The sequence below is a fragment of the Ovis aries genome, chromosome 13 (assembly GCF_016772045.2).
Source record: "Ovis aries strain OAR_USU_Benz2616 breed Rambouillet chromosome 13, ARS-UI_Ramb_v3.0, whole genome shotgun sequence".
NCBI classification, from domain to species: domain Eukaryota; kingdom Metazoa; phylum Chordata; class Mammalia; order Artiodactyla; family Bovidae; genus Ovis; species Ovis aries.
The window spans coordinates 62,838,819-62,866,655 of NC_056066.1; the positions used below are offsets into that span (position 1 = coordinate 62,838,819).

A 27,837-nucleotide genomic window follows, 5' to 3' on the forward strand; every position below is an offset into this window, starting at 1 on the left:
CTAAACTAGGTCCTTTCATGCCATGCTCAAATTGCTTTAGAGTAACATACTCAATACCACGTTGGTCTCAGGTAGGTGGTACTGCTGTTGCTGCTGCTAAGTCACTTCAGTCGTGTCCGACTCTGTGCAACCCCATAGACAGCAGCCCACCAGGCTCCCTGTCCCTGGGATTCTCCAGGCAAGAACAATGGAGCGGGTTTCCATTTCCTTCTCCAATGCATGAAAGTGAAAACTGAAAGTGAAGCCGCTCAGTCGTGTCCGACTCTTAGCAACCCCATGGACTGCAGCCTACCAGGCTCCTCCGCCCATGGGATTTTCCAGGCAAGAGTACTGGAGTGGGCTGCCATTGCCTTCTCTGCAGGTAGGTGCTAGTAGAGGCTAACTCCTAAGAGGGGACAGGTATGTTTCTGGAACACCAGGCTGTCCTTGTGGTGGGCAGTGGCAGGGATTGATATTTCAGGGAGGCATGATATTCAGTGCCTATGGGTCCCACAACTCAATGGTGCTGGCTCTCCAGCTGGAAAGCTTCCTCTGGCTGAGCCGGCTGGGCAGCTAGCAGCAGGATAATGTCTCTCAACCCTTTTCAGATCTGAATGCCACCCTGACCCCGAAGATAGAGAACATGCTGAAGTGCGAGGAGATAAATCTGGCCGGTGTGTTGGGAGAAGTGATATCCACAGTGTCCAACTCTGACCTGCTGTCTGTGTTAGATCTTAGTTCATCCCTCGATATCCTTGGAGGTGGTGGCCTCAGTGGTGGCCTTGGTGGTATCCTGGGCAAAGGAACGGCACCCCTCAATATCCTTGGAGGTGGTGGCCTTGGTGGTATTCTGGGAAAGGGGAGCAGCAACAAGCCCCCAAAGCACCCCCAGTCACTGCTCTCAGAAGCCACTAGTGCTGTCAGTGACCTCGGCCAGGAGGCTCTGGGCAGTCTGCCACTTGTCGACAGCACTGGTCTCTTGACTGGAGACAAACTCAAAGAAACCACTGACGGCATACTGAACAGTGTGGTGCCAAAAGACATCGACAGTGCGCTCACAGGCCTGCTGGGAAATATCGACTTGGCAGATCTCTTGTTAGGGTAAGTGCTTCCTTGACCCTAATGTCTAGCACAAGATGAAAGCTACTGTTTGGAGAAACTCATGTTCAGCTCCCAATGATCCCATGGAAAAGAGCAACCACGTTTTCATGAAGCAATATTTTAACTCAGTGCTGAAAGGCTATCCTTTCAGGGGGAAATATGATCAAGATTTGTTGACCTTAAAGAACTGGGCCACCTTTTTCTTGAGAGCGGCAGTGATGTCTGTGGAACTGCCCCCAAGAGCCAGAGCTATTGTATTGTTTTTAAAATTTAAAAAAAAAAAAAGGAAGGAGGAAAGAAAGAACTAAGTGGGTAAGGGGGCTGGGGAGTCCCAGAGATAGATGGGTGGGTAGGTTGTTAACTGCCTGCTTCAAAAGTGTTTCTCTTGTTACCCAGACTGATTCCTTGAGCCAGGACCGACACTTATACTTGATGCTGTAACTTTACAGATTAGAGGTTGAAAAAGTGACTGTGGAGAACATGACGTCAACCATGACAGGCAACGGGATCCTTGTCCACGCCGTGACTACTGCCTTCATAGGTGGAAATGGGTGAGCCTATTTCCAAATCAGTCAACTGGGACAGCCTGGACTAGTGACTTAAGATCTAGTGTCCAAGAGCCAAGCAGAGACAACAAAGAGTAAGGCAGGATGGTTGAGGATGGAGCAAAAGGGGCCCCAGGCCCAGCTGCCTCTGTCCTCCTGCCCCGAGGAGCAAGGTGGCAACATACCACCACGGAGCCCCACGCTCCAACAGTACTAAAAAAAAGCCAGAAATCCGGATCTCCATGTGAAATCTGCATAATCTGATAGATAAGCAATGAAGACAGAAACCATGGAGAATTTCATATCAACATGTACCCTGGTCTTAGGGGAAATATGCCTTCCAAATAATCTTGACTCTCCAAGGAGAGTCAGCTCACTCTACAAACACTGTGCTAGGAAGTTGAGGGGAAACAGAGATGATTAAAATGCCCTCAGGAAACTAGAGATTTAAACACGCATGCATACACACATTCACTCATCCACCTAAAGGGTAGTTAATAACTGTTGCTCTGTACCAGACGCCGTGTTGGGCAGAGGGAAGACTAAAGGCAGGCATCCCTGTCTTCAGTGGATGTCAACATTTGGGGGAAGGACAGGTTAACAGAGGAGGCCCAGGGCACCCAGGAAGATGTGAGAGGGGCAAGGGAATCCACACTGGGAAGATTTCTTGGACTAATACATTCATATCCCTGATAACTATCACTGATTGAGCTCCAGCCAGGCCCTTAACTGAGGCACTCTGAACTCATGAAGCCTCTTGACAACCTTATCAGGAAAGCAGTCCTGTTTCTAGACTAGAAAACCAGTTTAAACTAGCAAAACCAGTTATAAACCTTGCTCAAAGTCCCTCAACCAAATGATGGCAGTGACAGGATTTGAGCCCAGGTGTTCAGCTTCCAGAGTCCTTATCTGTGACCACTACAGTTAATAGTGTCAGGGAGAACCACCTATCTTCTCCAAAACATCTGACCAGGCTCTGGCAAATGGTGAGTTTTTCCTGTCCGTTGTCACCCACACAACAGACAGCTGGGAGTGCTGGCACAAAAGTGAACTTGTAATGCGCATCTTGTTACAAGTCAGCCTGGTGCCACCCAACAAAAAAAGACCCTTGAAGACTGGTTAGGAGGGTGATTTTGACAATGTTTATTAAATACCTCCTTTGAGCCAAGCTCTGAATTCTATGCACAGGAGATTGGCCAACCATAGGGCATACTTATTGGAAAGCACCAAACTTACCCTCACTCAAATAATCTGGTGATTCCCACAGTGCCTACTGCTTTGCTGAGTGACATCTTGCAATGGGACCTGGGTTCACCTGCATCTTGTTCTCCACAGCCTAGCAGGACCTGTAGTCAGCATACTGGGATTTCAAGTGCATGCAGATGTAACTCTGCAAATTGGAATTTCCACCAACAACACGCAATGTGTTAGCCTCCTAGTCCAGGGGAAGAACATCGAAGTCGAGAACGTCAACCTGCAGATAGCAGAGGTGTACGTGAGACCATTTTTTCTCATTTTCTGGATCAAGTGGCCTGTATGTCAGGATATCCTTGCTGGTACCACACTTAGAGACCAGCTCAGCCAAACCAGTGGTTTGAACCATCAATAAGGGAGGCCCAGAGAAGGACCTCTGCTTGCAAATGGCCCACTGGGTCTGAGCATAGCCTTCTCTCACTCTGCCTGTGTTCTCTTTGCTAAGCATACTTTTGTACTCAGTTCTATTTTCCTGCATAAGCAATCCATTCACCTAGATCAGAATTCAAATGATTCAAAAAGCCATACAGTACAAGTCTCCCTCCCACCCATACACACCGGCTAATTATCCTTCCTGGAAGCAATCGATGGACCCAATTTTTCCACTGGCTTTCAGAGACATTATTTGCATATGCAACAAACGTGCATGTGTATACACACACAGAAATGGGCTGGTTTATTATCTACACTTTTCTGGCCTCTGTTGATATTTTTAAAAATTGCTTGGAATTGGTCACATCAGAATATAAATAGCTTCTTCATATTTTATGGCTGTCTAGTACTCCATTATGAAGATACACTATCACTTACTTAAGAGAGCCTTATCAAGGAATCGTCGGGTTTTTTTCCAGCTACTAACTTTTGTATTCAACCGGTGAATAAGGTCCCAGACAAGTCTGTTTACCACTGTCGTGGTATCTGAAGGATAACTTCCTCCATGTGAGACTGCTGGGTCATCTCTCTGGCTTTGGTAGTTTTCTTAGGTATTCTTCCATCTTCCTTAGTGACTAAAACTGAAGGTGAAAGAGTTTAGGGCACAAATTAAATAGCAGGACATCACTGCCATTGGTTCATCAATGGATGTTTGGGCAAATGTTAAGGGTCACACAGGTATGCATGTGTGATACATGTTCTCCGCATGTACCTTCCCCAGGGTCACAGGTGTTTTGCCTCTGCCTCTGCCCTTGGATGATACCATTTCTCAATTGCTGACAGTAACTATGAACGAGAATGTAAGTCATGGGACAGGGGAGGGCACTGCCTCGGAGGTCTATGTTGCTGGGGGACACAGGAAGAGGCCCTTACCTCAGATACAGTCTGGTACTAAAGGGACATCAGGCCTCAAGAGTCCCGTTTCTACATTAGCATCTCCTCCCCTACCCCCAGCCCAAAATACCCCAGTAGCAGGATAGGATAATGTTCCAGGTTGGGGCAGGAGTAGGGGAGGATGAGTTCTGGCAAAAAGGAAACCAGGAAATAGGACAGGGAGAAGAGGAGGACAGACTGAAGGGGACAGGAGGACAGGACTGCTGCACTCCCTTGGCAAAGCTAACAGATGAGCCCTTTAACAGATTGAACGATCCAAATCATGTGGCATTGAGCTCAGTGATGTCAACGAATGCAAGAACTGTGAGTACAAACACCAGACCCCCACCCTCCCGGCAGGGCTGCCCAGGTCAGTGGAGGGAGGTGGCCCAGGCTCCTTTGGGATCCTATAGGTGATAGGAAAGGATGGAGCTGTAAGCTGCATTCCCAAGCACCCAGGCTGAAAATGGGGCAACTTAGCAGCTTCGCTGAACCAGTGACTCACTCTCCAGGACACAACAGGACACAGAGCCCCTCTGGAGTCTCTGGTGGCTCCCCAGCTCCACACAGTGTGGAGTTTGAGCAAGGAGCACCCTCACACTAAGGAAGCTGGGAAGCAGCAATTCCCTCCCATGTCTCCTAACATCCAGGAGACCAAGATAACAGGACGCAGTTGCCAAGACAGTCCAGGCAGGAAGCTGTCGACATTTCCCAGGACCCAGAACAGGCGAGACATGGGGCCTGGGCAGCGAGACTCCTTCAGTTGTGTCCTCACATCACCTTCCTCTCCGTAGTCTCCTCCTAGACACACGTGGAAAAGCTAGGGAGGCAGCAGGTTTCTGCCGGGGACCAAGGGAGAGGGAGGCGTCCAGGGCACAGCCTCCAGGGGACTGCGCGTGTCTCCAAATGCTCTCTTTTCCTCTCACTGCAGCTACTGGCTTGTTCAACTACCAAGTTAGAAGTTCCAGGATTTCTGCAGAGGGTCTTTCAATCCTCTACTGTGTAAGTGTTCTTTGTGCTTATGAATGGGATCTGTGAGAGGGCTGGAGACATCCCTGAACTCACCAAATAAACTCCAAATCATGACAAAACAGTCTTCCTCCCTTCTCGAATCCCCAGACCTTCACCCTGGGGCAATCTCCAGGCTTCTACCATAACAGTTGAGTGCCTACTACAGGGGCCAGCCATGCTTTCCCTTCCATTTACTTCTAATGCACAGGGCCTGAGATGCATACCCAATGATGACAACTTTTTCTTGACCAGTAGGATGTTCCCAGCAGTGGTTAGACATTCAACAGACTATATTTAAGGAAAGAAAAAGTGCAGACTCTCCCACCCACCCTTTCAGCCACCCAGGGAATGGAAAACTAGGCCATGAGGAGTACTGAAGAGAGGCAAGGTTTTGGGCCCACTTACTCTACTCGTGGGAATCCATCTGTACAAACGTCCCAAGTACAGATATATTTAAGCACAAAGAAATACAAGTATTAATGACAAGGAGGGAAAAAAACTGGAAATGAACTAGAAGGAAATAACTAAGCTAACTATGAGATTACTAGAAATGTTTACAAAGTATGAAGGTACGGTTAATTTTTTAAGCAAAATACAAGTGATATTATGTACAGGCAGAGAAAGAAAATAAAGTGAAATATTAGTGATATCCACTCAAAATCTCTTTTCCCTTCTTCATACTTCTCTAGACTTGTCAAACTTCCTGCCATGTGCAGTTTGCATTTTATTAGAGGGCACAATGTATACGAAAGGAAGAGGAATCATTCAAAGGAGGCCAGAATTCCATAGATAAGATCAGCCTTGAGTGTGCTTGACAAGACAGTCATTGTAAGGTTGGGAGAACTGTGAGTTAGGTACAAACATGCATACACACACACTTATTACTGAGGCAACATTTAAATGGAGGAATTCACTGGAAAATGAAGACATGTAGCCTCTCTCGGGAAATCGGAGGTCTGGGGGACCAAGGAGCAGTTTCAGGGCTAATCGGCTGGAGACGGCAGCGCTTCCTCCTCTGTAAGGGGCTCCTCTCTCCCACGACTCCCCTACCGTCCCGCAACAAGGGGGCAGGGAGGTCAACCGTGCTTTGTCTTCATGCTCGTCCACTGTGGGGTTCACATGGGGCCACCTCACTCCTCAGCGTCACAGACAGGCCTTCGAAGACCCTGAAATCAACGGCAGTCTCACACAGTAACAGGGATGTTTCTCTTGTTCTCTCTCTAGGCCTACTTTAACCAAAATAAATCCCCTGTGCCTGGAAGCTACCTTCCTCCAGATCCTAAAAATGTCAACACTGCCATGATTTTGTCCCGAATGATGCTCAGGGAGATTGTCACTAAAAGTGCCAAGGAGAGCTCTGTCAAGGTGAGCCTCATCCACATGGCCCTTCCACCCTCCTTTGCTTAAGTCTAGCCTATCAACCTCTAAGTGTGAGAAGGTAGAAATGCCCAGTGGGTTCTGGAATGCTCTTCCAGAGATAAAGACGAGGAATGCTGTGGGATACAAATTTTCCCTTAATGGTCGCCTAATTGGGTCTTGTATATAATGCACTAGGGGAAAGAAGAGGGCAGGGGCACAGGGGGAGCAGGAGCTCGGGGAGGCAGAGCTGCTTCTCTCCATTTTACAGGCAACTAAAGTGAAGGAAGCAACTTAACCAACACTCACAGCATGTACAGGGAGTGGGTTTATCTACATAGGAGGTATTCACTTGCTTCCTGCCCAGAAAGTGGTAGAAGGCAGGTAGTTACAACAAAATCATAATCTTCAGTACTCTCTATGTGCCAGGCTCTATTTCAATGCTTCCTTAACAGTCTCTCCCAAAATCATCAAGTGCAGAGCTATCTGCTACAAGAGCAGAGAAAAAAATGGGCTCTAAACTGGATGAGGAGTAATAGAAACATGTTTCTGCGTCATGGGCCCCATTGTCTTTTCGAGAGAGGAAATGAGATAAAGGGAGATGTCTGGAAAGAGACGGTGTCTGTGTGCTCATATCAGCTGTGGGAGCACCCAGCAAGGTGACCAATGCATACCACAAGATCCGTAAATATCTGAATAACGGAACTGAGCAATCCATGGTTATCTCACCCTGCAACATCCTGCAGCCCTCCTCCCTCTCCATACTCTGTAAACGATGACTCCTTTACCGCAGATAAACAACCTGGAAGCAGCGATCACCAAAATCGTTTACTACCACCTGCCAAACAACAAAATCAGCGCCACCTACTGGGTCAACCTGGAAAGGGATGGTGAGAACATAGCCACTGAGCAGACGGTGAGTGCTGAGTAACAAATCGAGAATGAGCTGTGAGGAGGAACAAATAGGAGCAGAGGTCCCATGGAAAGAAGAGTGCTCTGTAGGGGGAACTAGTACCAAACCTCTGGGGGTCAGAGTGCCTGGGTATCGCTAGGAGGAGGAGACCAACCAGGCTGGTAGGCTGCCTCCTAAGACCTGGTCGCCTCCACTCCAGGCCTCACCTGTCACCTTGCTGGTCATATCACAACATGACGCGTCTGCTGAGTAGCCTGGTGAAGGTATTTTCAACTCATGTTTGTTTTATATTCATGCAGAATGTCACCATCTCCCATGCAAGTGAGATTTCAAACAACAAAATCAAAACCACCATCAAGATTGTCAGGTACGGTCTATAACTACAAACTCCTCTTGCCATTTACCAGCCTAGGATGCAATAAAAGAAACCAATTCAGAAACTACTGTATAGGCACAGGAAGCTCAAGCCGGTGCTCTGTGACAACCCAGAGGGGTGGGATGGGGCGAGGGTGGGGGTGGCTCAAGAGGGAGGGGACATATGTGTACTTATGACTGATTCATGTTGTTGTATGGCAGAAGCCAACACAATATTGTAAAGCAATTATCCTCTAATTAAGAAAAAAAAAAAAAGAACCAAATTCAAATCACATGCAAAGAATAATGGACAAGGCCTTTGAGAAATACTTGGATCATTACAGGGAAATCAGAAAGACGTTTTACTCATATGCTGTTATGCACCTTAAATCTGCTCTTTCTCCTATATATTTATTACAACATTTTATAAGTGACTTCAAGAAGGAACTGAGCTAATACCTAAACTCTACTTTAGCACTGGTTAATAATTGTTATTTGGAAATAATTTTTCCTTGTATTTTCTTTCCTGACAGTGCTAACCACAGCGTGCCACCCCCTGAGGTTGTAAGTCAATTTGCATTTTCAAAATATTTATCTATGATAGGTAAGAAATTATTTTCAAGCCAGGCACTCAGTAAAACAGGACTCTACCAAAAAAAAAAAAAAAAAATCACACAGATTGGATCACAGACGCAATGTGGAACAGGACTGCAGGTTCCGAACCTAGATTCTCTCTGGAAGCTCTTAAAACCCGGTTCCCCAAGCTCAGTCAATGACCTAAAGGCAGGCCTAGAATCTATGCTCTTTGTGTTGGGTAATTCGGATATACCAGGAAGTCTTGAAGGTCCACAGAAAGGAAGATGATGTGGGTTCTAATTAGGCCTTGGCTCACCAGAGCATCTCACTACCCCCATCTTTATGATATTTGATCTTCTACACAAACATAATTTCATTCAACAAACATTTAGTGAGCATCACTACATGTCTGACCCTAAATCTATAACATGAAACAATGGTGAGGTCCCAGATTCCGGGAGTGACACTCCAGTTTAAGTAGGAGGACAGGGACAGATTAAAGCCATATATAAATTAAGCCCCATCATTAAGAGTCTGGTAACCACACACTGGCTGGAGGTACACAACATGCACTCAGAGGCAAGCAGCCTTATGTCTATGTCCCAGGTGTCAGCCCTGAGACAGGGGGATGTCAGCTGAGAGGTAGACTCTGGGAGTCAGTGTAAGCCCGGGTTGCTTCACCTTATCTGTACTGGGCCAAGCTCTGTGCAGGGGGAAGGATCACAGAAGGCATGAACCCTGACCTCATGTAACTACCCACCTGACAGGGAACACACACTGATGCGATAGCTATCAACGGACCATGGAAAAGACAGAGGGCAGAAAGCATGAACTGGTAGGCAGACCGTGGGTTCACTGAGAAAATGATGCCTGAACTCAGCCCTGAAGAAGGAGCAGGAGTTTACCAGGGAGCAAAGGTGTAAACCAGGTAGAGGAAACAGGATGTACAAAGGGTAGGCAGAGTGGAATCCTAGTCCTGTTGAGGGGAACGCAAAAGAAGGGAGGTAAACAGAGCACCAGATCCAAGAGGGACTAGGGATGGATCCCAAAGAGCACAGTCCATCCTCCCCAACTACTGAAACTGCATTTGGCCTGAGGGCACACAGCTGCATCTCAGTGCCTACAGCAATGTCTGGAACACAACAGGAGCCCAAGAAACACTGGCCAAGGAGCCACCCAAGGCATCAAAAACCTACTTGAAAGGCCTTTGGAAATCCCCAAAGAATTAGAGGCCTGAGAGATAGATTGAGATCCACCTCCCCACAAAGCCTTGTCTAGTACCAGAAAGAAAAAAAAAAAGCCCACATGTCCAGAGGAACCCAAGACCACTTTCCACTATGTGAGGACTAGCCGGGAGGCTAGCAGATGTACTAACAAAAACACTCCACCCAACTCTTTCAGGTGGAGGAAGAAAGAGATGTGCTACATGAAGTTCTGAAGAAAGTTGTATTTGCTGTTACCGGTATGTGGAACTAGTAACGTGAACACCAGAAAAGTGAGTGTCACTGAAAGGAAGGGACGGGACAGCACACTGCAGCCTGTGCCGCAGCAGTGAGCAGTGTCATCTGGTCACTGAGGGACTGGAGCACGTTTCTATTCTCAGATAGGGACCGCAGCATCTTGAGATGGCAAAACATGAAAACCAAATCCAAACGTCTCTTCTCCCGGTCCAAATGAAATCCAGCCCACTAGGTGTCTTCAGAACAGCATTATGCCACTTAGAGGAAAGAAGCATGGACCACGTCACCTAGTCACATAGATAACAGAGTTTGAGAAACTTAGGAGTATGACTTCATAACCCTGATGATCAAGAGATAGGGCACAAAATGCCACCTATGCATATTAATGATGAACTCTAGAGGGCTGATGTATTGCAAATGAAATCAAAAGAGCAAGGCTTAATTCTTCTGGTTTCTTAAGAGAAAGAGGGCAGACATGCCAGCATATCTCTTGGTATCGATTATACCCATCAGGTTTTCAGTTAGGTCTAGGGTCCTTAAGAACTCACCCTCACACACACAAAAGACTGGGAGAAATTGTGTCTTAACTCAGATCCCTCTGTTGAAGGGGTGGGGGAGAGATTTCCCCTAGAGCCACACTCTGCCCAGAGACATTCTCCAGTTGACTGTGGCTAAAACAACCCAGCCTAGCCATTGTTTCTTTCAACTCACACCATAAGATATGCCTTCTTTTTTTCAGGCAATCTAAATCAATGGAATATTCCACTAGGAGCAATCCCAAATTCTCTAAACAGTGCCAAGCTTCAAGTGCTTAAATCGGTAAGAGAAAGAAATATAAACATTTTCCTCTCACATTAAAGTCCACTCTGCACTTCAGAGTAATGAAGAAGGCCAGTGGGCCCTGGCATCAGTCTGTCTGAGCTGCCTCACCAGCTCCATCCAGTCTCCCTAGTCTTTCCTAAGCAGATTCATTGCCTACTGTCCCTTTTGTTACCATGTACGTTCTAACCCTGAGACTGGAAACACGTGCACACATGCCCAGTCATGTCCAGCTCTTTGCAACCCCATGAACTGTAGCCCACCAAGCTCCTCCGTCCATGGGATTTTCCAGGCAAGAATACTGGAATGTGTTGTCATTTCCTCCTCCAACGGATCTTTCCAAGCCAGGTATTGAACCCATGTCTTCTGCACTGGCAGGCAGACTCTACCACTGGGCCATCGGGAAGCCCTGCATCCCCACTACATATTCCTAATTCATCCACACTGTCGCCTTGTGACTGTAAAGCCTCTTGTTCTTTACCACCCTGCCTCAGATTTCCCCTTCTTCCCATCTATCTAACCTCACACTTAGGGAAAACTGAAAAGAGAACTTGCTTTCTGAAAAACAGTTAAAAGGATGGAAACGTTATGTAAATTTGCCACCAGGAAAACAGTGAAAGAGCGGTGGAAGTAGAGAAGATATACAAGAGAGTAAAGTTTAGAGTCTCCATCACCCTTACAATGTCCCACTCTTGATAAACATGTCTAATGAGTATGCCATCTGACTGAGAGAACATTAATTTCTTTCACGCTGGCTCACATTTCAGAAGTCTTACATTCCAATTTTTACTTAATCCCCCAAAGTCCATGAATCTGTGACCAAATCAATTACTACAGTGTAGAGGTTGATAAAATCAGCACTTGCCTCAATGTTAACTTTCTACCTCCTACTCTTACGCTCCGTAACTATGAGGGGCCTGGACATATCACTTAGCCTCCCCCATTCCACCCCAGTTAAGGGACTGGATCAGATGAACGCCAATTGTGTTTCAGCTGCAAGTGACAGGAAGCTCAACCAAAACTGGTTCAAGCAACAACACAGAATTATTGGTCCTAACACCCAAGGATGGTGCTAACTTCAGCAGTGGCCCAAATGTGACACCAGAATCCATCCCTTGACTCTAAATGCTTTGGGGTGGGCTCTATTTTGGCTCTGCATTGGGGGTTCCTTACTACCAGGAACTTCACCCTGTTCCTGGAATAACAAATGAAAGTCATCCAGAAGTAACATCTGGGGCTCCCATTGGCCTGAACTGTTCCACATCCCCTTCCTTAAAGCCAGTGCTGCGGTCAGGGGGATGGAGTACACTGGCTGGCTCAGCCTGTGCCTGCACCAGCTTATGTATTTAAGAGTATAACTAGCTGTCTTTTGTCTCCCCACAGAATGATTTTCAAGCCACAAACTAAACCCAGCACCGGAAGCCAGGGAATGTTTCAGAATGAAAGCAAAGATATTCTGTAATCCCTCGCTATGAAACACTGTGGAAAAGACATCTTTTTGACTAAGGAATTAAGTAGAGTTAGTGTTCTCAACATGTCCAGCTATGCTTTGGAATTTCACCAACAATACCCTGAATTAACAAGTCTAAGAAAGGCAGGAATCCAGGGATAGGGGGGACTTTTCTAATTATCTCACCAATAAATAACCTGTTTTCATGCAGAAAAAAAAAAAAAGTGACATGTCTTTAATTCTTACAAACAGGAGTTCCATTGTGTGCTTATGACTAGTAAAAGCACTTCTTACTGGGGACAAAAATTTAGTAATATGAGTGATGAGGCCACAAAACTCAGGATTACTTTACAGAGTGCTCTAGGGAACAATCCTGACAATGATTAAGATTTTTCTTCCCATAGCTCAGGCCTCCCCTCCCCAAACGTTCTCTTCTGTCCATTGGCCCAAGATGAAGATCACACAGGGGCTAGGATCCAACTTGCCCATCGTCACATGCTAAAAACTGAAGGGCACAGTGAAAGTGAAGTCACTCAGTCTTTGCGACCCCGTGGACTGTAGCCCACCAAGCTCCTCTGTCCATGGGATTCTCCAGGCAAGAGTACTGGAGTGGGTTGCCACTTCCTTCTCCAGGGGATCTTCCCGACCCAGGGATCAAACCCAGGTTACCGGCACTGGAGGCAGACGCTTTAACCTCTGAGCCACCAGGGAAGCCTCTGAGCCACCAAGGGCACAGTCCAAATGCTAAAAGCTGGATGGAACAGAGCAGGTAAGAGTCCGATAATACCATAAATAGGGCAGCAAAAGATCTGGATCCCAGCTCAGGGACTACAGGCCAAGCCAAGTGGCTGTGAGCGGAAAGCCAATCAATGTTTGGTCAGTAAATGCAGAGAAACCCAGAAAAATATACAACAGGGATAATGAGAATCACAACTCTGAACTCTATACCAGGCAGAGACTCTCTGCCCTATGCCAGTGTCTTGCACAACTATGTGCTCCAGAACCAAAACATCTCAGGTTGTTAGACACAAAAGATCAGAAAGGGAAGCAAGGCCAGCGACTGGGCAACAGCACCGCACATGACAAAGACCCAGTCACACTCTTAATGGGTATGAGGTTCTGTTCTGGAGTGATGGTTTGGAACTAGATAGAGGCTGTAGTTCAACACTGTGCCACTAAACTGTCTCCTTTAACTTAGTTAATTTTATGTTATGTGAATTCCACTTCCATTTAAAAAACAAAAAATGGGACTTTCCTTGTGATCCAGTGGTTAAGACTTTGCCTCCCAATGCAGAAGGTGAGGGTTTGATCCCTGGTCGAAGAGCTAAGCTCCCACATGCCACACAGCCAAAAACCAAAAACATTAAACAGAAGCAATATTGTAACAAATTCAATGGAGACTTAAAAAAAAAAAGGTACACATAAGAAAAATTTTTAATACATAAAAAACAAGAAACCTTCCAAATCACATTAGCAATGAGTATATCTAGTACCCAGATGTTGATGTCTATACCATTCTTTATCAAAGGAACCTAATCAGTCCCCTTGGAGAAATGGTTAATTCTAGGACTAGAAACGAAATATGAAAAATGACCCAGAACAGCGCAGATGCAAGGAAGAAGGCAACTCGTACAAAGGCGGAAGTGTGTCAAAGGGATAGAGGGCTCGAGAAAGAGCTTCCAGAGCTACAACAATTTGGCCAATGAAATATAAAAAGGAGTACTGGATTATCAATCCTGACTATTCATTAGAAGGAGTGCTGATGCTGAAGCTCTGATCCTTTGGCCACCTGATGTGAAGAGCCAACTCATCGGAAACGACCCTGATGCTAGGAAAGACTGAAGGCAAAAGGAGAAGGGGGAAGCAGAGGATTAGATGGTTAGAGAGCATCACCAACTCATTGGACATGAATCTGAGCAAACTCTGGGAGATAGTGAAGGACAGAGGAGCCTGACATGCTGCAGCCCATGGGATCACAGAGAGTTAGACACGACTTAGTGACTGAACAACTGGATTATAACCCACAGAGTGTTAAATATCTAGCAGCCTATATTAATATAAATAAATGATTCAGTAAATATACAAGTGAGAACAGGCAAATCTCCTGTGCAGAAGCAGCCAAAATGACTGACACAGCTACTGCACCCTTGAGGAGGTAGGGCAGGACTTCTATTCACTAAGCTTCAGCTGCACATGGCAACTTTTCTCCAAAGAGCACAGTATGGAAAGGGAAAAAAGAGCAACTGTACAATGAAAAACTCTGACAAACACTACCTGAAGCCAAGCAATCAAGGTTAGAATAAACAGTGATAAATCACATTAATAGTATGTACCCTTATGATGGAATGAGAATGGTATTTTATCTTCGTGGTCTTCCTTCCCAAAACACGTAATTCCAATCTAAACACAAGAAAAACGTAACAAATCCCAACAGAGGGACACTGCAAAATATCTGACCAGTTCTCTTCAAAACTATCAATGTCATCAAAATTACAAGTTTGAGTCAAGAGGAGCCTAAAAAGATATGATTGTAATGTGGCCTCCCAGATGGGATTCTGGAAAAATAAAAAGAGATTAGGGAAAATTTGATTTATTAATTGTAACAAATGAACCATAATAAAATATGAGAATAGGGAAAACTGGGTACAGTGTATAGAGAAACTTTCTGCACCATTTTTGCAATAATTCTGTAAAATTATTTTAAAATTTAAAGTTGATTTCAAAACATAAACAAAAACTAAGAAAAATAAAAGGGCACAAGAGTCAACCTGAAAGAGCTCCCAATGCCCAAACTGAGATCAATTTGAGCAAAATCAAATAAACATCAGAGTATAAACCAAAATATAAACACCCATGAGTCCATTCTGACATAAATGATGGAATAAATTCATAAATAGAGGAAAAGAGGCATTTTTCCTATAGAATTTCAAATAATACATGTAAATAACCCCCCACTTTGGAGTTTGGGCTTAATCCCCACCATCTAGTAGGTGATAAAAGATTAACTTCAACAATGATGTTTATATCATGTACACTCTGGTATTGATAATAAAGGTACTAATCATAAGAAAATACCAGAAAAATCCAAACTGAGAATTTGTGACTAGTACTCTTCAGAAGCATCAGTCACAAAAAACAAGGGAAGACTGAGTAACTCTCACAAATCACAGGAGACTAAGGAGACATGACAACTAAATGCAATGTGGTATCTTGGATTGGATCCTGGAATAGAAAGGCACATTCATTAGAAGAAAAGCTGGTGAAATCTGAATGAAGTTTTTGCTCTTAGAAAACAGCAACGTGCCAATATTGATTTCCTAGCTCTGACAAATAAACACTATGCTGTGTGATGACTCAGGAGAATGCTCTATGAACTCACTTTGCAACTTCTCTGAAGTCAAAAAATATTTAAAAATTTAAAAAATTAAAAACCATCCAATGCCTCCCCACTGTATTTAAATAAAATCCACCAGGCCTCAAAGGTTCTGGACAACGCACCTAAAGCCAACCATTCCCATCTCATCTCATATTAGACCAGTCTGTCCCTCCCTGACAATATTTCATCTACACTAAGTTTCCAGTTTTTTTCAACTCTCCGAACTCATCACCAAACTCTTTCTCTTGCCATGAGATCTGTAGCAGACTATATTCCAAAGATGGCACCAAGACCTGCCATCCCACATACTCTTCAGGAACCCAGCCACTTCCCATTAAGAGGAGGAACCTAATTTTCCTTTATTTAAATCTGAGTGCAAATGTGAGTTTCTGAAAATCAATAGTAACTCCTCTTTCTTCACCCTGTATGATTCAGAAGTGAATTAAGTAAAACAAAAATTATTAATCTATGTTAAGGGGTACACAGTGCATTAAGATGTATTTTTAGAACAATAACAACAAAAAGGGATGGAATGGTACCCTTCAATGTTTTTGAATCCTATTGAAACTAAATTAATTGGGCTGTTAATAAATTAAGATATTATAATCCTCAAAGCAACCATTAAGGGCTTCCCAGGCGACATAGTGGTAAAGAATTCGCCTCAGGAAATGCAAGAGACGCAAGTTCAATCCTTGGGTAAGGAAGATACCCTGGAGCAGGAAATGGCAACCCACTCCACTACTCTTGCCTGCAAAACTGCATGGACAGAGAAGCCTGGCAGGCTACAGTCCATGGGGTTGCAAAGAGTTGGACACGACTGAGTAATTAACACCTTCACGTCTCACTTTCACCTACTATACATGAGGCACCATTCTTTTTTTAATGATTATTTGTCTGTTTATTATTTATTTTGGCTGTACTGGGTCTTAGCTGTGGCATGTGAGACTTCTTAGTTACAGCATGCATGCAGGATCTAGTTCCCCAACCAGGGATCAAATCCAGGCCCTCTGCATTGTGACTGCAGTCTTACCCACTGGACCAGAGAAGTCCCAAATGCTGGCCTTTTCTGATCCAGGAAAAAAGTAATCTGACCAATTACAGATACCTGTTATATTGTTTGAATTATTTACATGTATGATTTACTTTTTCATAAAAAGTAAAATAAAATTTCCAAAAGTTTTTCATGTCTTCTGAATAAAGAACTGAGGTAAAGAGCCATAACAAATATTTCTTGCATAGAAGATGGATTTTTTAAAAATATTTACTTATTTTTATTTGGCTGCGACAAGTCTTAGTTGCAGCATGCAGGATCTTCAACCTCATTGTGGCATGTGGGATCTAGTTCCCTGACCAGGGATCAAACCTGGGCCCCCTGCATTGGGAGCTCGGAGTCTTAGCCACTGGACCACCAGGGAAGTCCCAGAAGATGTATCTTGAGGACAGAAATCAACTCCTTCAAGCAATGCCAACTGGTATGGAAGAGGTTCCCAGCCTGGGATTCCTAAAGGTTACCATCCAGGTCAGTGGGAAGGGGTAAAAAGGAGATCATAGCCACACACACAAAAGCCTCTGTATATCCTAATATACACAGTGTGTTTTAGAAGCAAAATCTTTCAATGATCACTCTTCATCTGTTAAGATTTTACTGTGTTCCACAGACAGTGCTAAGTTCCTCACAAGTACAATCTCACTGAACTCCAGATGAGATAAGCATTGCATTATTATCCCATGTCACATAAGAAAATCAAGGCACAGATAAATAATAAAATAACTACTCAAGTTCACACAACTCTGAAGCAATGGAGCAGGAACTTAGACCAAAGTCCTTCTGACTCCAAATATTCTATACCACCATATTTTGGATTTTTCCACATGATCCCCACAGAATAACATAATCTTGGCAGATTAAGGAGCCAATAATGACTCCTCAGAGCCTACTAGAAGGTAATGATGTTTTCTAAACTCCAAATGCTGTCAGTGAAAGTGAAGTCACTCAGTCGTGTCCAACTCTTTGCGACCCCATGGACTGCAGCCTATCAGGCTCCTCCGTCCATGGGATTCTCCTGGCAAGAATACTGGAGTGGGTTGCCATTTCCTTCTCCAGGGGATGTTCCCAACCCAGGGATCGAACCCAGGTCTCCCACATTGAAGGCAGACGCTTTACCCTCTGAGCCACAAGGGAAACCCCTGAAGGCAAAGAATAACCTGGCAAGCTTTAAAAAAAAAAAAAAGGGTCCATGAGGGAATTTCTCAGGTAAAATAAAGTGAGGAGATAGGTAGCTGAGTCAATGTTATCAAATCAAAATGCTAGAAAGATCTAGAGTAGGTTTTCCTAAGCAAATGGTTCTCTCCACCTTCCCTGGCCCTTTAGTCTCCAATTCCTAGGGTACATGAGAGAAAACCAGAGAAGTGTTACAGTCCACAATAGAAAGTGAGTTGGGAAACTAGGGAAAATCTCAGAGACACTCACCAAGGCAAAAATGAAGCAAAAGTAGATAAAAATGAACTACTTTAGGTAAATTTAATGACTGTAAAAGCTGTTCACAAAGCAGCAAAGAAATGCATCTTCCATTTCATAGAAAGTTGCTTCACCACTTGAGGCTTGGCTCCAAAGCTTCGTCTTTCATTAGTGACCAGTCATATTTCTCTTCCTGCCAGAAAGGACTGACGCCAACCACTCAGGTCAGCAATATGCTGTGGAGTCCTTTAGAGTGGTCTTGCAGAGAACATGTCCTTTAAGTGTCTGAGAACTGGCTGAGGTGATCTGAAAGAAAACCAATCAGAAGAAAGCAAGGTAACTGGGACTGAACTACAGGGACTTAATATGAATGGTCCAAAGGAGAGGCCACCAAATGGAATCTAATGGGAGATGACAGCCCAGCATCTCGAGACTGTACGGCTCCTCTATGCCTCCAGGGACGTCCGATACAATACTAATGCATATAATTTAAGAAGTCCAAAATAGGTCAGTTCCAAACAGCCACTACTCCCTTTTCTCTTGGGAGATGGTCTTCCCCAGAGGCAACCATAAGGTTCATGTACGAGCTGCCTAACACAGACATGCGTGCGTGGTAAGTCACTTCAGTCATGTCTGACTCTGCAACCCTATGAACTGCCAAGGTCCTCTGTCCATGGGATTCTCCAGGCAAGAACACCGGAGTGGGTTGTCATGTCCTCCTCCAGGGGATCTTCCAGACCCAGGGATCAAACCCAAGTCTCTTGTACCTCCTGCATTGGCAGATGGGTTCTTTATCACTAGTGCCACCTGGGAAGCCCACAACAGACGCTGCCCTCCCAACCCAAGGCAACTGTGATCCAGGCTGTACCAGTCAAACACCTTCCTAAGACATTTATTGTGTCAAGATGCGTTACTACGAACAAAGCTAGTGTACGTGATGAATTCCAGCTGAGCTATTTCAAATCCTAAACGACGATGCTGTTAAAAAGTGCTGCATTCAATATGCCAGCAAATTTGGAAAACTAAAAGTTCAGTTTTCATTCCAATCCCGAAGACGTGCAATGCCAAAGAATGTTCAAACTACTGTACAATAGCACTCATTTCACATGCTAGCAAGGTAATGCTCAAAATTCTTCAAGCTAGGCTTCAGCAGTATATGAACCATGAACTTCCAGATGTTCAAGCTGGATTTAGAAAAGGAACCAGAGGAACAGGGATCCAGAGATCAAATTGCCAACATCTGCTGGATCATGGAAAAAGCAAGAGAGTTCCAGAAAAACATCTATTTCTGCTTTATTGACTATGCCAAAGCCTTTGACTGTGTGGATCACAATAAACTGGAAAATTCTGAAAGAGATGGGAATACAGACCACCTGACCTGCCTCTTGAGAAACATGTATGCAGGTCAGGAAGCAACAGTTAGAACTGGACATGGAACAACAGACTGGTTCCAAATAGGGAAAGGAGTAGGTCAAGACTATATATTGTCACCCTGCTTATTTAACTTATATGCAGAGTACACCATGAGAAACGCTGGGCTGGATGAAGCACAAGCTGGAATCAAGATTGCCAGGAATAACCTCAGATATGCAGATGACACCACCTATATGGCAGAAAGTGAAGAAGAACTAAAGAGCCTCTTGATGAAAGCGAAAGAGGAAAGTGAAAAACTTGGCTTAATGCTCAACATTCAGAAAACAAAGATCATGGCTTCCAGTCCCATAACTTCATGGCAAACAGAAGGGGAAACCATGGAAACAGTGACAGACTTCATTTTTTTGGCTCCAAAATCACTGCAGATGGTGATTGCAGCCATGAAATTTTAAGACTCTTACTCCTTGGGAGAAAAGTTATGACCAACCTAGACAGCATATTAAAAAGCAGAGATGTTACTTTGCCAACAAAAGTCCGTCTAGTCAAGGCTATGGTTTTTCCAGTGGTCATGTATGGATGTGAGAGTTGGACTATGAAGGAAGCTGAGAGCCGAAGAATTGATGCTTTTGAACTGTGGTGTTGGGAGAAGACTCTTGAGAGTCTTGGACTTCAAGGAGACCCAACCAGTCCATCCTAAAGGAAATCAGTCTTGAATATTCATTGGAAGGGCTGATGTTGAAGCTGAAACTCCAATACTTTGGCCACCTGATGCGAACAGCTGACTCATTTGAAAAGACCCTGATGCCGGGAAAGATTGAAGGTGGGAGGAGAAGGGGAAGACAGAGGGCCAGATGGTTGGATGCCGTCACTGACTCCATGGACATGAGTTTGAATAAACTCCCGGAGTTGGTGATGGACAGGGAGGCCTCGTGTGCTGCAGTCCATGGGGTCGCAAAGAGTTGGACATGACTGAGTGACTGAACTGAGCTGATGAAGACAAAATGGCTAATGCCCAAAGAGTGACAAGAGCAAGGTAGAGGGAAGTTGCTTTCAGCACTAGTGAGCTTTTCAAGGAGGTGACATTTAAGAGAATTTGGAAGGTTTAAAAGAAGGCAGCCAGGCAAAAATCAAGACTCTCCTAAGTGACACAGCATTTTCAAAGTCCCTAACACTAGAACTAAGTCTGAGAGGCAAAAAAAGAGGCCACCAAGACTAGAGGAAAGAGAATAAAAAGAGGACAGAGGACATGAGGTTGGAAAGGTAGCTGGGAAAGACCATAAAAGGCCTTGGACACCCTGTGGCTCCAATGAGAACCCACTGGAGGGCTTAAGCAAATGAGTGAGTGATCTGATTTAGAAAGATCAAACTGATTGCTATGGGGCAGGAAGACTAGAGGAGGGCAAGAATGAAAGCAGGAATACTAAGCCTCTGAAATACTCAGGTACTGTTGGTGGGAGTGCAAAATGTTATAATCATTTTGGTTCTTTCTATTATATATATCCAGTTTCCCAGCAATTCCAAACCATATACCCCATAGAAATGCACTATAACACATACATAGCAGCTCTATTTGTAATAGCTCCAAACTGGAAAACAACCAAAATGGCCATCAAAAGTACAATATATAAATTGTGGTATATTCATATAATATGGATAAATATTATCATAGATGAACTGCACAATATCCATGTTATCAAAGATCAACACTGTATGATTCAATTTTATATCAAAAATAAGCAAAACTGAACTGTGGTATTAAAGATTAGGATGGAGGGAAGAAGAATATGGTAGGAACATGAGGGGGGTTTTGGTGGTTCTGAAAATGTTGTTTTTTGACTCAGGAGGCAGTCACACAGGTAGGGTCACTTTGTGATGATTCATCAAGTATTAAGTACACTTTTGAGCAATTTTCTACATTTATGATATGCTTTAATAAAATAATTCACTTTCAAAATACAGAAACAAGAAAACTTATGAAAAGGCTGCTCCAATCTAAGCTAACCAAGATGACAGCTTAGAGAAAGAAAGAGATCCAAGATACATTCCATAGGTAGAGCTGAAACAGATGAACTACTGAAGGGGAGTACAAGAAAATAAATATCTAGAATGATTCCTACATATTTGGTTTTAGCAACTGAGTGGTGCTATTTGCTGAGATGGAAGAGGCTTCAAAAGAAGAAAATTGCAGGAAAGTGGGAAGAATTCATTCTATTTTGGCCACATTAAGTTTAGGACACAAGAGAGAAAGAAGAAAAATGCAAATCTGGAGAGGATGTGAAGGGATGGAAGCAAAAAGCACAAGCAGCAGTGTGACAGAAGATGCAGACACTTCCTACACAGCCCACATGAGCAGACAGCAGGGACAGGCGGAGATGCGCCTGAGTGGGTGCAAACAACGAGGAGACAGTGAGATGTCACGCGACTGCATCTATTTTCTCTATACAAGATGAGACAAAGACATCAGCTGAGACTAGAATTTAAAGACATGAGTGAAGATTTAGGGAGAATGAACAGTTCAGTTCAGTTCAGTTGCTCAGTTGTGTCCGACTCTTGTGACCCCATGAACCGCAGCACAGCAGGCCCCCCTTCCATCATCAACTCCCGGAGTCCACCCAAATCCATGTCCATTGAGTCGGTGATGCCATCCAGCCATCTCATCCTCTGTCATCCCCTTCTCCTCCTGCCCCCAATCCCTCCCAGCATCAGGGTCTTTTCAAATGAGTCAGATCTTCGCATCAGGTGGCCAAAGTATTAAGAGTTTCAGCTTCAAAATCAGTCCTACCAATGAACACCCAGGACTGATCTCCTTTAGGATGGACTGGTTGGATCTCTTTGCAGTCCAAGGGACTCTCAAGAGTCTTCTCCAACACCACAGTTCAAAAGTATCAATTCTTCAGCGCTCAGCTTTCTTTACAGTCCAACTCTCACATCCATACATGACCACTGGAAAAACCATAGCCTTGACTAGACGGACCTTTGTTGGCAAAGTAATGTTTCTGCTTTTTAACATGCTGTCTAAGTTGGTCATAACTGTCCTTCCAAAAAGTAAGCATCTTTTAATTTCACGGCTGCAATCACCATCTGCAGTGATTTACTGGGAAAATACTGTAAAATTAGGATTTCAGGGCCATGCTGAGCATTCAATTTGAACTTTATGGCATAAATGTGAGCTGAGTGCAGTTGGTTTCTGTGAAGAGACTGTTTCTTGTCCCCCAACAGTTCTCCTCTTCCTCCTCAGTAACAGAATTTCCCATTTTTAACTGGGCACATGGTCATTCAGAATGAAGACCATACTTCTCAACTTCTTTGCAGCCTTTTTGTGCAACTTCTGCAAAGTGTCTTGAAAGGAAAAGGGCAGGCCCTTCACCTCTCTTCTTCCTGCTTCCTACAAGCTAGGATATGGACATGGTTGCTGCAACAGCCATCTTGAATCATAAGATAACCTTGAGAATGGAGGCCACACAGAGAAGAGCAAAAGACAGAAGCAGGTGAGACCCTTGGCGATCATGGAGCCATCACAATCACCAGTCCTGGACCTTCCATATATCTAGATTTTTATGAGAAAGAGAACCTCTGCTTATTTAAGCCAGTGTATTCTGAGTTTTCAGTCACCATCATCGGACCTAACCTATGTCATACAGATTAACTGGGTGCTCTTCCCCAACAATATTCAGCTGTTTTCACACAGATACAAAGTAAGCAAATAACCATTTTCACCAAGGTTGGAGTCTAGCCAAATAAGCACCACACAAGAAAGGGCAACAAGAAAACGGAATTTATGAGGAAATGGTTCTAGTACAGCCCAGAGACTTTCTCAGTGGAAAAAGATGAGAACAGCAGATACGAGTGCAGAAACAGCCAACAGACCCCTGGTTCCACAGTTTCTCCTTTATTTTGCTCCCTCCACTAAATCTTACTTGTCGGGTTTATTACGTCACTTTGGAACAACAACAAAACAGTCCCAAGTCTCACCTTTCTGTCTTTCTTGACAAATGGAATTTTTCCATTTTACAGAAGAATATCATACTAACATTATAACCCAATGCACTAACCTCATCCCTTTTATCAAGTGGCCTTTATTGATAGTAGAAAGAGAATAGGAAGAGGTATGAAAAATCAACTGAAAATCAAAGAAGCAAAAATTCAGAAGATGAAGAAAACAGGACAGTGTCAAAAAGAAAGAAAGAACAAGTGGAAAAGCCTATGAGAGACTGCTTCCACATTAATCAGGTTGCTACCTAGTAGGAATTCCTCCCCTGAGGAAACCTTTAGGCAATGCGGAAAGTAAGACAATCCCCTGTCCGAACAAGGCCAGAAAGGAATGAGATCACAGAAGTCCCCAACCTACAAAATCACTGATTTTGTCAGATGGACAGAACAGACAAGTTCTGAGTGCTGTAAAATTTCCAGGCCAATCTACAGAAGTTACACACCAAGGAAATGAGACTCCGTCTGCTGCATACCATGAACCACGGCTCCTATGATGATTCAAGCGGGAAGTGAAGTAACAAGGACGGAAGAGTAGAGGGTGACAGGGCAGAGAATATAACTCTGAACGACATCAGTAGAAGAATCAGCCTCTTGCCACCTGTCTTTTGCAGATGCTTCAAAGATCAGTGTTGGAAAAGCACTTGTGCTCCTGCCCACCTCATCAGCACATGTCCTGCCAGCCTCTGGCACTGGGGCAAAGTGGACACGAGGGAAAAAAGGGAAGATGGCAGTGGCAGACCTGCGGTAGTACGAGAAGGAAAAGAAGAGAGAAGGAATTCAGGAAGGGGGAATATCTTCAGTGAAACGAGAGGGAAAAATCCCACAGCCATTCAGCTAGACCCACAGTCCAGGGAAGGGATGCAGGAAACTTGTAGGTCAGGAACATCTGGGGCATCAGAGACCTCAAAGGGAATGCTCATCTCTGCCAGAAAGAACTATCAACTCACATAAGAACTCACTCTTCCTGGCCTCTCTCCAGCAGAAAACTACTTGCTACTGTTATTCCAACCTCACTAAATTCCCAGAAATAATCCTTTCAGGGCATTAGTGAAGAGGATAAAACAGAAGGCCTAGTTAGGAGTAGTCTAAAATTTAATTCAAGTGCCCTTGCATTGGTGGGGTTGAGAAGAGATTTGTATCTTACTAAAGCATTTCTCCAGGAAAAAAACTTCATTCCCTCAAATTATCCAATCCAACTCCCATTTCACAGCACAAGTCAAAAGCACAAAAAGAACTCCTTACCTTCACCAGCACATAGTCCCCAGGCTGAGCTCGGACCCTGAGCCCAGAGTCAGTGGCATCCTCCATCTCTACGTCAGCAAAGATCACCTTAAGGTTTCCATCATTTCGGCCACATAGGTCAGTAGCAGAGCGTTTACTGGGCTGCAAAAGAACAGAGGAGAGGTTACGAATTTGTCAGTCACCAGCTCTTGGTCTGTCTCAGATCCCCAGAGGTCTGAGCCACAGAGCACTCTTTAACCAAGGCATCAGCTAAGACTAAGTGCTTCACCGCTGCTTTACCAACAAGGTCAGTAAGTGGCACATGACAGAAACTCAATAAAGTTCTGCTGACAATATGTCAATATAATAAATGACTCGATCAACGAGTCTTTGATTACAGAATTACCTTTCACAGGAATGAACCTCCAACAGGCTTGATGCCAATGGCATATGGGTGATATAATCAGTAAAATGACTCTCACTTCACAGAATCTCAAAGCAATCACTCAAGAATGTTCTCGGGTTGTCTGGCCTAGGTTACCTGTCTCAGTGAATGGAAGACTGGAAGCCAGAGCATCCATTCTAACATGTAAACGACTGGGCCAGGAAAATAATAAAATCAGTATGCAGTATGCAGTTCTGGGTATTAATTCCCAGAACATACACAAGCCTTTCTCTTCCAGTCATGAGGAAGTGACAGGAACGAAATTCATCCTCAGGCCTTAAATAACCAGGAAATTGGACAAAATATACAAAAAACCTATTTTCTGATATTGGACAACAGACTGTGGAAAACTATGATCTCCAAGAAAAGGAAAACAAATGGAGAGAATCACCCCTGCATTATCTACCAGAAGACACGTGCCAGACCAGAGAACGCAAAGCTGGGATACCTCAGGCAGAACATGGCAGTTTGCTCTGAACTGAGGGAAAATGGACCAAAGTCCAGGGAACCTGCAATAGCTGGAAATTGTAGAGCACGTTCTAGAGAAGAGGGGCTGAAAATCCATGAAGTCAGACAAAGAATTGGTTCGCTGAGAACTGTTTAGCTCCCAGATCTCACACTGGGCTGGGAATCATTTGATCTGGGAACAAATAGTCCTCATTGATTCCCTGGGACACACAGCGGCGACTCTAGAATCCACAGCCACACTTAACACTAAGGCCAAACTTTTCCAAGAATAAAAACACTTTTCTGGCAAAGATTAAAAACAAACCTTAAAAGGATCAAACAAAACCACGAGTAATGAAACTGCGTATTAAAACAAAGCCCAACACAAATCCCAGACATTCAAAAATAATGTCCAACAATACAATGTCCAACGTCTAATCAAAAATCACTAGATATGCCCAGAAGCAGGAAAATGTGACTCATAATCAAGAAAAAAGTCAACGAAGCAGACCTAGAAATGATGGCAATGATGGGATTATCACAAGATATTAAACCAACTATTATAATTCAGTTCAAATACTAAGTTTCAAAAGAAACAAGAACACAGGAGAAAAATACTAGATGTTTTTTAAAAAACCAAATGTAACTTATACAGATGAAATATATAACATCTCAATGTATTAATTCAATACATAATAGCAAATGAGACACTGTCAAAGAATAACAAAACTGAAGACAGAATAATAGAAACTGAATTATTCAAAGTGAAGCACAGATATTAAAAAAAAAAAAGACAGAAAAAAAATCTGAACAGCCTCAGTGACCTAGGACACAATATCAAGTGGTTGGATATATGGGTGATTGGAGGGGAGAAGAAAGGGGAGGGGGTGGGAGAAAGCAGGAGGGGTACAGAAAAATATCTGAAGAGTAATAAATGAAAATCTTCCAAATCTAATGAAAAGTATAAACCCACAAATTATGTAGCCTTGATATATTCCAAACAAAACACAAACAAAGCCATGCCAAAACACAATCGTTGTGACCTCACGGACTGTAGCCCACCAGGCTCCTCCGCCCATGGGATTCTCCAGGCAAGAATACTGGAGTGGGTTGCCATTTCCTTCAGAGGATCTTCCCGACCCAGGGATCGAACCCAAGTCTCCCGCATTGCAGGCAGATGCTTTAACCTCTGAGCCACCAGGGAAGCCCCCATTAAATTTCTAAAAAGTGATAAAATGACAACACAACATGTGATATTGAACTGAATCTTCTTATAAATGACAGTTCTTAGATAAGTGGAGAAACTTAAGTGGGGGTCTAAGGACTGGATGGTAATAATCTAACAAGCTTAATTTTCTGACTCTAATGGTTGTACTATAGCTATTCAGAAGAATGCTCCTGTTAACACAAAATAAACACTTTAACGTTTGGAGAGCTGGGGGCATCAGAGCAACTTATTCTCAAATGTTTCAAAGAAAAAAGTTCTTTGTACTATAATGCTACTTTTCTGCAAGGTTTGTGATGGCTTTACAATAATTTTTTTTAAAGAGACAGCATTCATGTTCCACGATTTGAATAAACCAACTATGAACGTTTATAAGACAAAGAGGGAAACTGGAACATTGACTAGATGTTTGAAAATAATAAGAAACTACTGTTGGGACTTCCCTGGTGGTCCAGTAGCTAAGACTCTACACTTCCTATGCAGGGGTTCCGGCTTCAATCCCTGGTCAGGGAACTAGATCCCATACGCTGCAACTAAGAGTTCACATGTCACAACAAAGATCAAAGACTCCTTGTGCTGCAACCAAGAATCTCTCGTGCCACTAAAAACAGACCCAGCATGCCAGAACAAAGATTGAAGATCCCAACTGAGTCCCTGTGCAGCCAACTTGATTAATTAAATTAAATTTCATTTAATTATAAATAAAATAAAGACCAAAAAAAAAACCTTGTTTTGGCTGAAACAATTACCATGTGCTCTCCATGGGGCCAATAAAGTCATGGACAAAGATCAGAAACCTCTGAGTACTTATTCATTCAATCAAAAGGCAAGTACACTATTCTGTACCAGATCTTGTATGAGGAGAGCTGGGGATATAGTAAGACCTAATTCCTACTGGACAAAATGAGGATTGCTAATAGACACGTTCATGTACAGAGATCTTCAAGAATCATAGCTGATATCCTAAATAGCAAAGCACTTATCAAGGCAAACACTTTGGGGATATTTCACCAGCTCAGTATCATCAACCAACAGCAACTGCTGGACCAGACCATAGGAAGATTCCTAGCCCAAGCTGAGCGGATCAGACTCCCTCTCCTGGAAATCTGAATTGGAGCTGAAAAACACAATGTTGGTCTGTGAACAGCTGGAACTATATAACATGAAACACAGGGCTG

At 43.8% G+C, this 27,837-nt stretch overlaps 2 protein-coding genes across 7 annotated transcripts in view; one reads left to right on the top strand and one right to left on the bottom strand.

Moving 5' to 3' along the window:
* Positions 1 to 585: 585 nt before the first annotated feature.
* Positions 586 to 12,341, top strand: LOC101116754 (vomeromodulin-like). The gene is made up of 13 exons (XM_012189071.5): positions 586 to 1,080; positions 1,530 to 1,631; positions 2,961 to 3,116; positions 4,033 to 4,111; positions 4,451 to 4,508; positions 5,116 to 5,186; positions 6,420 to 6,560; positions 7,345 to 7,467; positions 7,764 to 7,831; positions 8,352 to 8,382; positions 9,796 to 9,856; positions 10,594 to 10,673; positions 12,057 to 12,341. Exons 1-13 carry the CDS (start codon positions 623 to 625, stop codon positions 12,078 to 12,080), a joined length of 1,452 nt encoding a protein of 483 aa, XP_012044461.2. The 5' UTR covers positions 586 to 622; the 3' UTR covers positions 12,081 to 12,341.
* Positions 12,342 to 18,001: 5,660 nt separating this feature from the next.
* CDK5RAP1 (CDK5 regulatory subunit associated protein 1) overlaps positions 18,002 to 27,837 on the bottom strand; it is a 35,860-nt gene continuing 26,024 nt past the window's right edge. For 3 of the 6 annotated variants that reach the window (XM_015099834.3, XM_027977085.2, XM_042230318.1), the window contains 2 exons: positions 24,564 to 24,704; positions 18,002 to 18,263 (listed from right to left, as the gene is read on the bottom strand). In XM_015099834.3, the coding sequence (XP_014955320.3) occupies positions 18,183 to 18,263; positions 24,564 to 24,704 (222 nt within the window). In that variant the 3' untranslated portion in view covers positions 18,002 to 18,182. Of the gene's footprint in view, positions 18,264 to 21,235; positions 24,061 to 24,563; positions 24,705 to 27,837 lie in introns of those variants that run through there. The other 3 variants (XM_060397710.1, XM_060397709.1, XM_027977086.3) reach the window with 1 other exon arrangement.